Raw genomic sequence first — 14,846 nt, forward strand, 5'->3', positions numbered from 1 at the left:
GGCAAAATAAGAAAAGTAGCTTGGTGGCGCAACCCACCGCTCCGTTTGCAAGGAGATGCTTAAAGGAGACGCTCATAGCATATTGTAAGAGACGCTCGGACTGACCAATTGCCGGTCTTGATCGCCAGGCTAAACCCGCCTGTTGCTACAACCCACCACCACCACCACCACGCTCATAGCATCCATCCATCCATCCTGGTTTCCCTATGACTCGGCTGTTACACTTTAGGCCTTGTTACAATTCCACGCATAAAAAATTCTGCATTTCTGTCTCGCCGCTATGGTACCCCCATATGTTCTGAAAAATTCGCCACAGGTTCAAGTGTGTGAGCGGTAACATACGGCGGCACGTAAATGCAGGTGTGGTTCCAGAACCGGCGGGCCAAGTCCCGCAAGCAGGAGCGCCACGACGCCAAGCGGCCGTCTTCCTTGCTCTCCGAAGCCAGCATCCTGGCCAGCGAAGGCAATATCGACTCGGCGGTCGCCGTCGACGGGCTGGCCGGCATAAGCGTAGACGTCCTCAAAGGTCTCCTCAGTGAGTATATACTTGCCTCGTGCCGCTTCGAACTCGCATATTACTCGCCTTTTATTGTATATGCGTGTGCACATAATGGAAGTGCGCGAACGTAGTACTGCATGTGGGTGGAGGATGCTGTCAAGCAGAAATGAAACGAAAAAAAAAAAAAAAACAGCATGTTACACTCCTGCAACACGTAAAGGTGAAAGCCTGCTCCACACTTGGTTATGCATAGAGTTATACTACCTGAGGGGTCAGACTTCTTTACGTTGCATCCTCTCAGTTGTGGAAAGCACTGAGGTGGCTGTTTGGTCATGTTGGTAAGACACGAAAGAACTTTTTGCGCACAAAGCGAGGACAGAGAAGAGGCTAAGACACACGAGCTCGTGTGTCTTAGCCTTTCTCTGTCTCGCTTTGGTTTTTGACGATTGGTTTTTTGACGATTTTTGACGATTTGCGCCATGCTCACCACGATTGTCTCTTAAGGATGTCGCCAGAATTCTGCGTAAAAATGTTGCAGTTCGCCTCGACAGGCGAAGCGTGGATTGCGATAGCAAATTAGTAGACATCTATACGAAGTGGTGGCGTGGAGCCGAGGCAGAATACCCGGCTTCAAATCTGAAGGTCGTAAGTTCGAATCCTACTCCAGTCCACCACATATTCAGGCATGGAGTGGTGCCTGACACCGGCAAGAAAAAAAAATATATCACCGAGAGCTAGTGGGGCTATACTAGTTCAGGTGCAACCAAACTAGGAAGGCCCACTAAGCTTCATCAAAGTCACTCCCTCACCAGAACAGGAATTGGCCTCCCTGGTGCAGTATTCGGCCACTACCTCCTTCATGACTCCGACAATTAACCCATGGCCCTCAGTTCCCAGTGGCTGCGGAGCACCTGACCAAGGCGGCGGTCAGACCTGCTATGCGGCAGAGGGTGCTAAGAATCTCTGGGTCAAGACAGGCCGCCAATGGAAACTGAACCTGGCAACGTTCAACACGCGCACCCTCTCGAGTGAGGCTAGCTTAGTAGGACTATTTGAAGAATTATGAGGCATTTCCTGGGATATTACTGGCCTTAGTGAGGCTAGAAGAACTGGTGAGGCTTACACAGTGCTGACTAACGGCCACGTCCTCTGCTACAGAGGTCTTCCAGATAAGAAAGAATCCGGGGTAGGATTTCTAGCGCATAACAACGTAGCGGGCAACATTGATGAATTCTACAGCAATAATGAGAGGGTAGCAGTCGTCGTAATAAAGCTGAATAGGAGGTACAAAATGAAGGTAGTACAAGCCTATGCCCCAACCTCTAGTCACGATGATGAAGAAATAGAACAGTTTTATGAAGATGTTGAATTAGCGATGAGAAAGGTGCAAACTCAGTATACTTTAGTCATGGGCGACTCTAGAGGTCTAGGATTTCTCTCAATTTGAAGAGAGAGAAAGAGTGAAATTAGTCAAGAGGAAACAGGCCAACCTAGAGGCAGTAAGGGTAAAAGCAGGCCAATTCACGCTGGTGCTTGCAAACAAATAAATATGCAGCTTTAGAAAAGGAAGATAAAGACAACATAGAGGTAATGAATGAAACCGTAACTAGGTTGATCTCAGAAGCAGCAATTGAAGTTGGAGGTAGGGCACCAAGGCAACCAATAGGTAAACTCTCCCAAGAAACAAAGGACCTAATAAAGAAATGACAGAAGATGAAAATGTCCAACTCAAGAGATCAGATAGAATTCGCTGAACTGTCAAAACTAATCAACAAGAAAAAAGTAAGGGATGTTCGAAATTATAACGTGGGAAACATTGAGGAAGCCGTAAAATATGGACGCAGCATTAAATCAGTAAGAAGAAAGCTTGGCATAGGACAAGGCAAGATGTATGCACTGAAAGATAAGCATGGTAATATCATCAGCAATTTCGATGACATAGTAAAAGCAGCGGAAAAATTCTATACTGACCTGTACAGTGCCCAAAACAGCCAAGCTACTTTCATTCAAAATAGTGATGAACCGGATACAGAGGCTCCTTCTATAACTAGCGCTGAAGTTAGAAGGGCCTTGAAAGACATGACCAGGGGAAAAGCTGTTGGAGAAGATAGAATAACAGTACATTTAATCAAAGAGGGAGGAGATATCATGCTTGAAAAGCTTGCGGCCCTTTATATGCGATGCCTCACAACTTCATGTGTACCAGAGAGCTGGAAGAATGGCAACATTATACTAATCCATAAGAAGGGAGACGTTAAAGAACTGAAGAATTATAGACCCATTAGCTTGCTTTCAGTATTGTATAAACTATTCACCAAGATAATTTCCAATAGAATCAGGGCAACACTTGACTTCAGCCAACCAAGAGAACAGGCTGGCTTCAGGAAGGGATATTCTACGATGGATCATATCCATGTCATAAATCAGGTAATCGAGAAATCTGCGGAGTACAATCAACCTCTCTACATGGCTTTCATAGATTATGGAAAGGCATTTGATTCAGTAGAGATACCAGCAGTCATAGAGGCATTGCGTAATCAAGGAGTACAGGAGGCATACGTGAATATCTTAGCAAACATCTACAAGGATTTCACAGCCAGCTTGGTTCTCCACAAGAAAAGTAGAAAGTTACCTATCAAGAAAGGGGTCAGGCAAGAAGACACAATCTCTCCAATGCTATTCACTGCATGCTTAGAAGAAGTATTCAAGCTCTTAGACTGGGAAGGCTTAGGAGTGAGGATCAACGGCGAATATCTCAGCAACCTTCGGTTTGCAGATGACATTGTCCTATTCTGCAACAATGGAGACGAATTACAACAAATGATTGAGGACCTTAATCGTGAAAGTGTAAGAATTGGGTTGAAGATGAATATGCAGAAGACAAAGATAATGTTCAATAGCCTGGCAAGGGAACAAGAATTTAGGATCGCCAGTCAGCCTCTAGAGTCTGTAAAGGAGTACGTTTACCTAGGTCAATTACTCACAGGGGACCCTGATCACGAGAAAGAAATTTACGGAAGAATAAAATTGGGTTGGAGTGCATACGGCAGGCATTACCAAATCCTGACTGGGAGCTTACCACTGTCGTTGAAGAGAAAAGTGTACAATCATTGCATTCTACTGGTGCTAACATATGGGGCAGAAACTTGGAGGTTAACAAAGAAGCCCGAGAACAAGTTAAGGACCGCAAAAAGAGCGATGGAACGAAAAATATTAGGACTAACGTTAAGAGACAGGAAGAGAGCGGTGTGGATCAGAGAACAAACGGGGATAGCCGATATTCTAGTTGACATTAAGCGGAAGAAATGGAGCTGGGCAGGCCATGTAATGCGTAGGATGGATAACCGGTGGACCATTAGGGTTACAGAATGGATACCAAGAGAAGGGAAGCGCAGTCGAGGTCGGCAGAAAACCAGATGGGATGATGAAGTTCGGAAATTTGCAGGCGCAAGTTGGAATACGTTAGCGCAAGACAGGGGTAATTGGAGATCGCAGGGACAGGCCTTCGTCCTGCAGTGGACATAAAATATAGGCTGATGATGATGATGACGATGATGATGATGATGATGATGATACGAAATAGGGATAGTAATTTTATCGGCCGTGTAAACTTGTAAAAATTCATTTAATAACTAAGTAACTAAATTAACAAGCACGGTGTCAGCGCGCGAATGAAATGAACTTCGTGCTGTCTGCGTAAACGCAAACGGAGCAGCGAGAACACAGCACGCACAAAGGTATGAGCCGTTGGCGCTCTGCCCCCCACACAGATCCTTTCAACATAGTGAGCGCGCGACCGCGAAATACGCAATTGCTGCCGGAGTACAACTACGCCCTCCTCCCTCTCCTCCCCCCAGTGCTTTGCACGCGACGGAAGACGGCGTGCGCGAGACTGAGACGCGATCGCCGGCTACCCTCGCACGCTTTCATTCGCACATGCAGCAAGCTGCGCGCGGCGACGGTGTTATCGCCCTTGGACTTTATACGGAGCATCACGGCGACGCCAACGCCGGCGGCAGAAATACGCCTGGCGTGTCTATATAATTGCTATTGCATTAAAAGAAGGCCGAAGTAACAGGTTTCCTAAGCAAACTACAAAATACCGGATGCATTGCTGAAAGTCCGGCTCACCTCACCGTTTTCGAAGTAGTGCTCGAAGGTCGAAAGGACAGGATGCTTCGCAAGTGCCACAGGAGTACCCATCATGATACAATTGCCACCAGCATAGCTACGCAGCACGGTCAGTGCACAGTCATGGCGTCGCGATGAAAGCAACAGCGCCGACGCTCAGTCCAGGCAGCAGGCGGATTACAGAGAAACAAGTAAGATAAGAGGTCAACGGAACGCTGAGCAGAAGCGGTAACGGAACCAACCAAAATGGGCACTCGATACGGCGTCGATCTCCCTCGCTTCTCGCGACGCTGCAGAAGCTGGCGAGGTCGAAACCGTAGGGTCTTGCCATGTCTAACCATCGTCACAAGGGTGACAGGGAAACCTTACGGGCCATCGCGACGTCACGAGATGGCGGTGAACGCACACCATGGAGTTAGCGCTGTGCTGCAGGAACTGCAGGAATTTACGGTAGTAGTAACTTTGTACCCAGAAGCATATTCACGCTATTTATATTTCCTGATGTGAACAAGCTTCTGATGAAGATTTAGTGCTGAAAAATGTGCAATGTATATCAGAAGGTGCGTGCGTGGGTGTGCGTGCGTGTTTCAGCGCGTTTGCGTGTGTGCCTACTCATTGTTTGTGTGTGCGTGTATATGTGCATGTTTGTGTGCCTGTGGGCGTGTTTGTGTGTGTGTGTGTTCGTGCGTGTTCGTGCGTGTGTGCACGTGTGTGTATGCTTGCGTGTGCGTGTTCTTGTGCGTGCATGTATGTGTGCGCGCGTGTTTCGTGTAACAGCGTGTGTGTGTGGTGCGTGTGTGCGTGTGCTTTCGTCCGAAAGGTACCAAGGCTAGGTAGGTATCAAGGCACCCTATACATTGGACCACAGCGACTGTCCGCAGCGTTTGACGAGCCACGGCCGCGCCGGAACGCGATCACATGTGCTCGCGTATCAGCGTGGCCGTGAACGCCATGGCGTTCTTTCGGTCATCTCCGGCCACGCCTCCGGCTGATGACATAGCGTCGCACACTCCAGGGGTGCTGCATCTTTAAACTTGTGCTAGAGGGTGTTGATGGTACTGAATGCTGTGAGCTCCCTAGTGAGGTCTCCCTCACTTTCCTTCAAAACCCCCTCCATCCTGCCCTAGCTTTAGGAGGAAAACGAAGCCCAGGAGAAACAGGGAGGGGGGAGCGTGTCGCGCTCTTGCGCCGCAAATTCTAGATTGAGCGGCGGCTACTTGTACTGCCTGCGCTGAGATGGCTTCGAACTGACGCTGCGGACGTAACAGGAGCGTACGGGAAGCGGGCATGTGTGCGTGTGCGGAGGATGTGAGAGGGGTTGAATTGACCTTGGCCGGTATTCTGTAGTGGTGCCTTTCCGATGCTGATGCTTTTTCGTGCTTTTCGCGCTTGGTCAGTGGTCAGAGTGAAGGTCCGCTTGCGTTATGAACGGTATCAGCCGGCCGTGAGCGGTGGATGATAAGACTATCATAGAATAAAGCATAACGCATCGCAAACGTAAAGGGCTGTTAACGGCACACGATTTCGTGTGCCGTTCACAGCTGCGGTTGCCGCTCACTGATTCATTATTTACCGCTCACTGGCATTCATTCGCGACCACAGTGTTATGGTTACAATAAGCCGTGCAGCTGAACTCGTTGATTTACCCTCCTCGAAGACTTCATCTTTTGCGATCTCCGTGTTTATCTAGTTTGTCTGCAATTAGTAACGAGTTGAGCTGACGGCCAAATTGGGCGCGAGGCAGCTGCGACATCAGCACCGCCGGGTTAGCGACAGACGGCGCCGCCGCTGTCACCGCAGGATTCAGTGCCCCCGACTTTGAGTTGCACCCACAACCGGCGCACTCGACACAAGCCACAGAAACGCAAAACCAACCAGGCAACACGTCTGGCGCCGTGGCGCCGGACGGCGACTTGCTGCAGATCGCGTTCGGCTCAGCCGTGGAAGACTTGACGCCACCCTCTTCGCTGGTCGACTGCGGTGACAGCACGCTCAGTGATTCCGTACAGAGCATGTTCGTCGAGATGTGCTTTCCCAGTGACATGCACAAGGGTGAACTGTGAACGTGAAGCACCGACAGCAGTCTTAAGCACTGTTTTGACGGTCTCTAGGAAAACGTGTTGCGCCTAAGGCACCGAACTGTATCACTGTTGAACGCTGTGCTCAGGATACTATTCGTGTTTCGTTTCTAGTATTAAGATCGTACCTTTCAGTCTTGCCTATGGTTCGAACAGCCACGCATAGCAGGCGGAAGGCACCCGATGCCATAGACACGCTGCACTCTTCTTTAAGCTGATACTGATGGAGCAAACTTTGTACTACCATGCCTGTGCATCGAAAGCGTTTGGTCCACGGTGGTGGATGCAAGGGTGCGGCCTACGGTTACTTGCGCGCTGCATCAGGGCCCGGCCACAATGTCTGCAGAGCCACTTACTCTGCAGAATGAAAGGGGTCACCTCTTTATCCCGGCCATACATCCAATGCCACTGATGCTGTGGCGCCTCGCAACCGATCCCACTCACGCGATGCCTGTCGATGTATGCAACACGACCGACTTGGGCTCAGATCAGCTTTGCCGAAATTGATGCCCCCTGTAAGGACCGAACTCGTGGTGCGTTCACCGCAAACACTTCGCCGTACAGTATAGACTTGCAAAAATGAAAGTGGTAATGGCAAGGTAAACTTCCTTTGATCTTGTGATCGCTTGTGATCGCAACAGCAGGTGGCATGTAACATGGTGCCCCACGACAGTCACGTTTCGCTGTCGACGTACGTTTCGTTGGCCACACTGCTGCACCAGCTGGTTGTGTGCCATGGTCAGTTGTTACAGCTCTCATTGTGAAGTGAGACACACGTGGTGTAACGTTTGACGGTGAAACGAAGGGAATGCTGGTTTATATTATTTGACCTGGGTACGTGCTTGGAAATGAGAGCAGATAAACTCCAGGTTCGTGAGCAACAACGGGTTCCAGTTTCATCGCTACACGGTTATATTTTCGCTGTATTTGTAGAGTCTGAGACAGGCGATGAATAAGTCCAGAAGGGGGGAAGAAAAATCACGCGAGCCAGTAACGCCCTCTGTACAAGGCAAATTGCGGCTTAGCAAAGTGCCCTGTCGTTCGCACGCAATCACAAGTTCTCGCAACAGGCGGGAAGCACTGGGCGCGAAATTAAATGGTGTAGTGTGCTCTGAGTTTTTAACGAAGAGAAGGCTGATAAAAAAGGTAAAGAATGGACGCCAACTGGGATCGTCGTTGCTGGCACAAGTACGAGCAGAGATGCCTGTTCAATAGCTGTGCTTCAATTGTATTCATGGTATAAAAATAAACGTCATGAAATGCGCACTATGTGCAGCTTCTTTAGCTTGTACACCTTTTAGAACATGCATAAACGATTGCAAATGCATTTAGCAGTAAAAAGCAAGGGTGTTTTTGGCGCGATGTCTTGGTCGGGTGAAATGCTATTTCTACAGCGTTCGTTTTTTTCTTCTTCCTCCATCAGCTAACCGTTGGGAATGTGGCATACGGCGTGACTGAAAGATAACTTTGGACAATGGTACGTGGTGTCACAGTCGCTCGAAGTAGCCACATTTAACTACTAACGTCGATGTCTACTTACAGAGAATTAAGATAGCATTTTATTACAGGCACATGCCAGGTCAAGGGGCTTTAAAAAGGGGGTGGTTTACGTGCACGTGAACGAACAAGCAGCAGTGCTATATACTGTTTTTTTTTTTCTGCAACTCATAATACTCATCTTTCTCTGATTAACGTGCGCTGTGCGTTTAAAGGAGTACTCACACATATTTTCATTTGTAGATGTTCTACTACTCGCTTCTCGCATCTAAAAGGATTGTGCTTAGCAAGTGTGAACGTTAAGAAAGAACTTTAGGTAGGGTTTAGCATTTTCGGTTTTTATTCTCACATTATTCAGCGTAATTTTTGGCTTCTATTTCCGCCTGAAAATTTGGCTATACGCAGAATAACACGCACAATACGCAGAATAACAACGTTTTTGAGAAGCAGTCTAGCGAGGGCACAATGTCATATGGCTTAAGAGTGAGCTCTCATATTCGAAGTTTCAAACACAAATAGGAATGGTACTTTATTTGTAACTCTAGGGGGATGCAGCGCTCAAACGAATATTGAAGATAAAGAAAATTGTTCGGAAACCATCGACGATGATTGTCAATGTAAGCGAATATAACGAACGAACGAATGAACGATTTCGATTTCCATTTCGACTTCCATTTCGATTGCTCCACTGCCAGATCTAAACCTTCAGACACATCAAAGCTCACGCTGAATAGCACGCGCGTATCAAGGAGCTATTGACCCTTTTCGCGGAGCATTTTGTTTGCGAGAAACGAGATGGCGCTCATGGCGGCGCCATACCTCTCCTCAGCGACCGCGCACGAATACGAAACCATTACCGCTTCTACCTTGCGATCAGCTGTCAGAAATGCAACGGAGTTTTCGCTAACACAATGTGCTCCAATCATGCTAGATTGAATCATGTGGATTGAAGACGTGTGCAGTAGTTGGCTGCAAAAATAGTGACTGGCATGTTAAGGAATAGAATGAATCTGTGTGGCCAATTTCGCGGACCGCTGCTGCAACTGTCTGAACGTGTTACCGGCACTTCGTAATGTACGACTTTCCTCAAGGATACAGAAATTTGCTCATCCTTTGATGCCCAAAACTTTATTTCAATAAAGAGCATCACAGGAACTTTAGCATACATAAAGGACGGACCGAATATGCGAATTATGCTGTCAGAAAAAAATTGTGTTTATTCATGGCTGCATAATGGGGTGTTGCTCCAGAGCAACGTTGGGCATCTGTGGTCCTACTTCACATGGAATGTCTTGAAGCCGTTGCGGCTTTGAAGGAGACATAGGTCAATATTTATTATTCCAATATCATTTCGCTATTAATTTATTATTATTTTTTATTTTTATTATTATTTTTATTATTATTATTTTTATTTATTATTCCATTATAATTTATTCCAGTCAGTGTCATCAACCGAAAGCTCTTCTTTCCTCCATGTTCTGCGAACGTTTTCTTTCTTTTTCTTGCGCTGAGCCACTGAGTGGGCACGAGAAGTAACTGGCAAAGCTTCAACATTATCGTTTGACATTCCATCGTCATCCTCTACGCATGGCTCTTTATCGTGAAGATTAGTCACTATTTCTAGTGGACAGGTATCAATCAATTTTTGAGCATCTCTCGGATCATAGCCGGGGTCATCCGGGTCGCTGTCGAAGTCTGCGTCGGACAATTCACCGTCCGGAAGAAAGATAAGCTCCTGAATTTCATCAGTCAGGCACTTTTGTTTCTTTTGACATCGCCATCTATATATGAAGGACAAAAAATACGACCTTATGACGAACCCTTTTTCTACTCGGTAGAATGAACACTCTAGCTATTGCTTTGCTTTACCTTCAGCACAGCAAAAAACTGCCACAAACGATATCATACATGTGATCACGCCTCCGCATATGCCCGTTGTTGCTCCTGGGCAACACCACTTTTGGCGAGTAAAAGTTTGTTGTACAAATTGCGGCCACACCGTTTAGCCTCCTCATAAATGTCATACAAGGCCTTATGAGCTATTCTAAATCTGGCACTTCTCATAGTAGTAGACATACTCTCATTCGGTCATTCCAGCGACTATAGGCGGCGCGACGGTAGGTGAAAATGGCTGCCGAGACGGTGATAAGGCAGTCTCGCAAGCGTGTGCATCTCGAGCAGCAAAGCAATGTCAGGCTCTCTAGTTTCGCTGCAGACCATGCTTTATCTCGCTAAAGTTACGCAAAGGTGTGCGAATGAAGGTGAAGCTGCTTTCAACGCCGATCACATCATATGCGGCGGCATGAAGTCCCTTACAGACACCAAGGTCAGCGTCAAATCGCTCTGCCTGCAGACGATTGCAATCAAGGGCCCGCTACGGCACGGTTTGAGAACTGCGGCACGCTGCACCATTGGCTGAAAATGCAATTACTATTCGCTTTTTTCATCTTCGGCACGTCCATGACTACCGCGAGACCGAACCGCCGAACTGAGTCGCAGATTTCTATCACCGGGTGACTGCTTCGGAAGAGGGCCGCGTGGCACCGCCTGCGTCGCTGGAATGACCGAATACCGCCATAGCTGAACAAATTTACTCGCGTGTGCGGTCCTTGAGCTGGCACCTCTCAGATCAGTCAAGAAAAACAACAACAAATGAGCGGTGCTGCCATCTTTACGTATTTACTTCAAGCTCAAGATGCTCGCTAGTGTTGGTACATTCCATAGATGGCGACATCGGTATTACGTTGGGGAACTGCGGCGCATCATGCATGCCCACGAGATCCGCTCCAACTCGAGAAGGCCATTTCACATGGCGCGATTGGGGCGAAAAAAATCGTTCTGTCACGTACGTCGCAGAGCTATTTTCGCTGGCAGCTTTCGCATGCGTTTTTGACTGCGCGATTTCCGTCGCAGCGACGCCCAAGTTTGCTTCCTGCTCACAAAGTATCCATGCCTGCATCGTTAAATAAAAACAACATGGAAACTAGTCAAATATTACAATTTCATATTATTTTTTTCAAAATAGAGTAGTACACAATTTTTCAGCCTTTAAACGCGTTGAGACTGCGATCGCTTAGTCCGCAGTTGCGGCTAGTGAAAATGCTGCACAAACCGCATAAGCGTGCGGCGTGGTGGGGTGGTTTTGTTTTGAACACTCTAGTTTTGTTGTTGCGGTACGATGGAAGCCACAACTCTTGTTCTGGAGGCGTGTTTGCTTCTCCAAATGAAGAAGCTACTATTGAGTGTGCAGGCGCCTGGCACAATTTGTAGCAATGAAGACGTTGACGACGGCGACGATCATGAGGGTACGTGCCGTATGTTGAAGGCGGCGTCAGCTCCCGACCTGGATAGCATGCAGCTTCTCCTTTTAAATGAATTGTGCGAGCTAGTGAAAACAAAAGTCGTTCATGAAGCTCCTGAGCCACAGGCGCTGGTGGGTACGCTCTGTTAAAACATCATTGAAACTGGTGCGCGGCATTGCTCCGCTGAGCTTCTAACACGCGGTAAAACAGGAAAGCGCCTATTTCGACGGCGCTTGTTGTTATGCCACGTTGCTCCGCCCACATCGCGCCGATCGCTGCGACTCAGCGACGGAAATTCCAACATGTTGGAATCCTATCGCAGAGAGCCAGCGACGTCGCGGCGGTCGCTGAGCGACAGAATTCGCTGTGTCGCTGTGTGAAAATCGCGCCATGTGAAACGGCCTTCTAAGAGGTGGCGTGCGGCGCAACGGCTGGTGGGACGGGGAGGTGAAGGCAGCACTGGACGCACGTAAAGCGGCCAACCGTCAGCACCGTGCCGCGGTGACAGCGGCACTCCCCTCGAACGTGTGCCAAGATCTGTGGGACCAGTACCTGGCCTGCAAGCGCACTATGCAGCAGGTTGTACAGCGCAAAATCACGACACACGACCACGCCCAGCTGAGGTCCATGACAGCTGCGCAGCGCCAAGGAGGCCGAAAGTTCTGGGCGTACGTGTCAACACTCGACCGGAAACCCGCCCCACCGGAGATCCGAGATGAGACAACAGGTGAGCCAGTCAGTGACATACCAGATTATCTCACCCGACACATGGAGCAGTTGTATGACCCCGCGCTGCCTACTGCAACCGAAGAGCACTATGCAATGTCAGCCCCAGAAAGCGGTAACTCGGTCATATACGAGTGCAAATGGCAGGTGTCCCGACTAGCGCTGGACCGCGCGCTTGCTCGGATAGACTCGCGCACCGTCCAGGGACTGGATGCGATACCGGCGGGCCTAGTGAAAACCCTGGGGGACATAGCACGCGACAACCTGGCCCACATGTTCACTGAGATTCTGAGCGGGGAGCCAGTTCCAGCTGACTGGCAGTGTGGTCGTGTGTGCCTTATCCACAAGAAAGGTGGGGACGCTGGCCTCATACAAGACTACCGACCCATCTCGGTGACCAGTGTGCTATACCGGCTCTTCACTACGGTGGTAAAGAGCTGGCTGAGGGCCTGGGCGGAGCGATCGGGTGCCCTGACAGAGCTACAGAACGGCTTCAGATCAGATCGTCGCCTGGAAGACAATCTCTTTACCCTGAGCCAGACCATTGATCTGGCCCGGAAGGAATCGCGGGGTCTGGTCGCATGCTTCCTCGACGTAGCAAAGGCGTATGACAGCGTCCCTCACGAGCCGATGCTGAGCCGAATGTCGGCCCTGAATATGCCACCACCGTTGGTAGACATGCTGCGGAGACTATACAAAAACAATACAGTTGTTGCCTGTCTGGGCGGTGCCCAATCGCTACCAGTGCCAGTGCGCCGAGGCCTCAAGCAAGGCTGCCCGCTCTCCCCGCTGCTATACATGTTGTATGTTTCGGGATTGGAGCGAAGCTTGATCGACTCGAGGCTGGGCTTCCCGTTCCGGTTTCTCAGTGAGGGGCTCCCGGACACCTGGATACTTCCTGGCCTGGCCTTCGCCGACGATCTGGTGCTCCTGGCGGAAAATGTCATCGACCTCCAGTGACTCGTCACCCTGAGCGCCACCCATCTCGCCCACCTCGGCCTGTCCTTCAACCCGAAGAAATCCGCAGTTCTACAGTTCTCTGGCACACCAGAAGAGAATGCGGTGCTCTTACCGGGCAACAACAGTATCCCGTGAGCCAATGAATATCGCTACCTTGGTGTCACCCTCTCTACATCACCGGATCTCCTGGGGGCACACGAAGAACACTTGCGACAAGCATGCCGAAGAGCCAGTGCCGTGCTGCGCCGGCGGTCACTGTGGGGGTGCAACCGCTATATACTCGTTCGCGAGCTATGGAAGGCTGTCCACGTCCCAGCGCTAACTTTTGCCAACGCGGTGGTGTGCATTTCGGCCGACACCCGAGCGTGGTTGGAGCGCGGGCAGCGCGAAGTGGGACGCGTGGCTCTCGGCTGCGACGGACGCGTGGCCATTGAGGCCATTCAGGGCGACTTGGGGTGGTCGTCATTCGAGGCGCGAGAGGCGAGCAGCAAGGTAGCATTTGAGGATCGACTTCGCCAAATGGAAGACCAGAGATGGGCGCGCCGTGTTTTCCGATACATGGGCTTCAGGGGCACCCAGACTGCATGGACCACTCGAGTGCGCACGCTGAGCCGCAAGTTCGGCTTCCTTGCCCAGCCGCTACAAGCGTCAGGCGCTCAGAGGCGGAGCCACGCGGCACGGCAACGAGTACGCGAGGTCGAAACGGAGCAGTGGCGCTCTTCCATGCTTGGAAAATCGACCCTTGAACTATACCACTCGCCCAAGTCCACCCCAGCTACGAAAAACTTCTACGACAACGACACGGGGAGTGCACTGCTCTTTGAGGCGCGCGCAGGAGCACTCCGGACCCTTCTATACCGGCAGCGCTTCGACGCATCCCCAATGGTGCAAAGTGCCATCTGCAGGGCATGTGGGGAGGCTCAAGAGTGCGCGATGCATGTCGTTGTCCAGTGTGTCGGGGTGTCGCCAACGCACCTAGAGGGTACCACTCTTCCCCAGCATTGGGCTTTGAGGCTCACGACGTCGTGCCGTCCCTGGTGGTGGCGACAACCAAAGAAAGACTTCGACAGTGGTGGTGGCTGACCCGGCAGCCCGCCCTCGGAGACGCTAGTGACAGGAGTGCGGCCAAGTGTCATTGACTCACGGGTCGCCCAATGATCCGCACTTAGTACTGCCCCCCGTCATATTTTTCTATTTTCTCCATTTCTTATTATTTTTTTTTCCTTTTTTTTTTGCTGTGACTTAACGGCTAGGGTGCAAAACTTGCGCCCCCCCCCCGATACAAAGGGGAAAGCCACATCATCATCAACATCAGCAGCAGCACATCCAATGCGCTTGTTTGCGACAGGCCTTTGAGATTGCGTGCCCAAGACTCCAGTACAAATATCTTGGAGTGTGGATAAACAATGGGGCTGAGTACCTAACGGAACATGAAAAATATGTGACGGCTAAAGGTAGCAGAAATGCAGCTGTGATGAAAAATAGGGCACTGTGGAATTACAATAGGTACGAAGTGGTGAGAGGGATTTGGAAAGGGGTGATGGTCCCTAGTTTGACTTTCGGCAATGCGGTCCTGTGCATGAGATCAGAGGTTCGAGCAAGGTTGGAAGTTAAGCAGCGAGGGGTAGGTAGACTGGCTCTGGGAGCACACGG

The 14,846-nt window shown here is 49.9% G+C and overlaps 1 protein-coding gene and 1 long non-coding RNA gene across 3 annotated transcripts in view; one reads left to right on the top strand and one right to left on the bottom strand.

Annotated features, from left to right (window-relative positions):
* The window catches only part of LOC119442200 (uncharacterized), a 53,622-nt gene that overhangs the window by 22,596 nt on the left and 16,180 nt on the right, over window positions 1-14,846 (top strand). For both annotated transcript variants that reach the window (XM_049661961.1, XM_037706979.2), the window contains exon 6: window positions 361-535. In XM_049661961.1, coding sequence (XP_049517918.1) covers window positions 361-535 — 175 coding nt within the window. The remainder of the gene's footprint in view (window positions 1-360; window positions 536-14,846) is intronic.
* Window positions 1-14,846, bottom strand: part of LOC125943229 (uncharacterized) — a 40,580-nt gene that overhangs the window by 12,966 nt on the left and 12,768 nt on the right. Inside the window, exon 2 of the long non-coding RNA XR_007465676.1 lies at window positions 6,837-7,116. This is a non-coding gene — a long non-coding RNA (uncharacterized LOC125943229). The remainder of the gene's footprint in view (window positions 1-6,836; window positions 7,117-14,846) is intronic.

The sequence above is a fragment of the Dermacentor silvarum genome, chromosome 2, assembly GCF_013339745.2.
Source record: "Dermacentor silvarum isolate Dsil-2018 chromosome 2, BIME_Dsil_1.4, whole genome shotgun sequence".
Lineage (NCBI taxonomy): Eukaryota > Metazoa > Arthropoda > Arachnida > Ixodida > Ixodidae > Dermacentor > Dermacentor silvarum.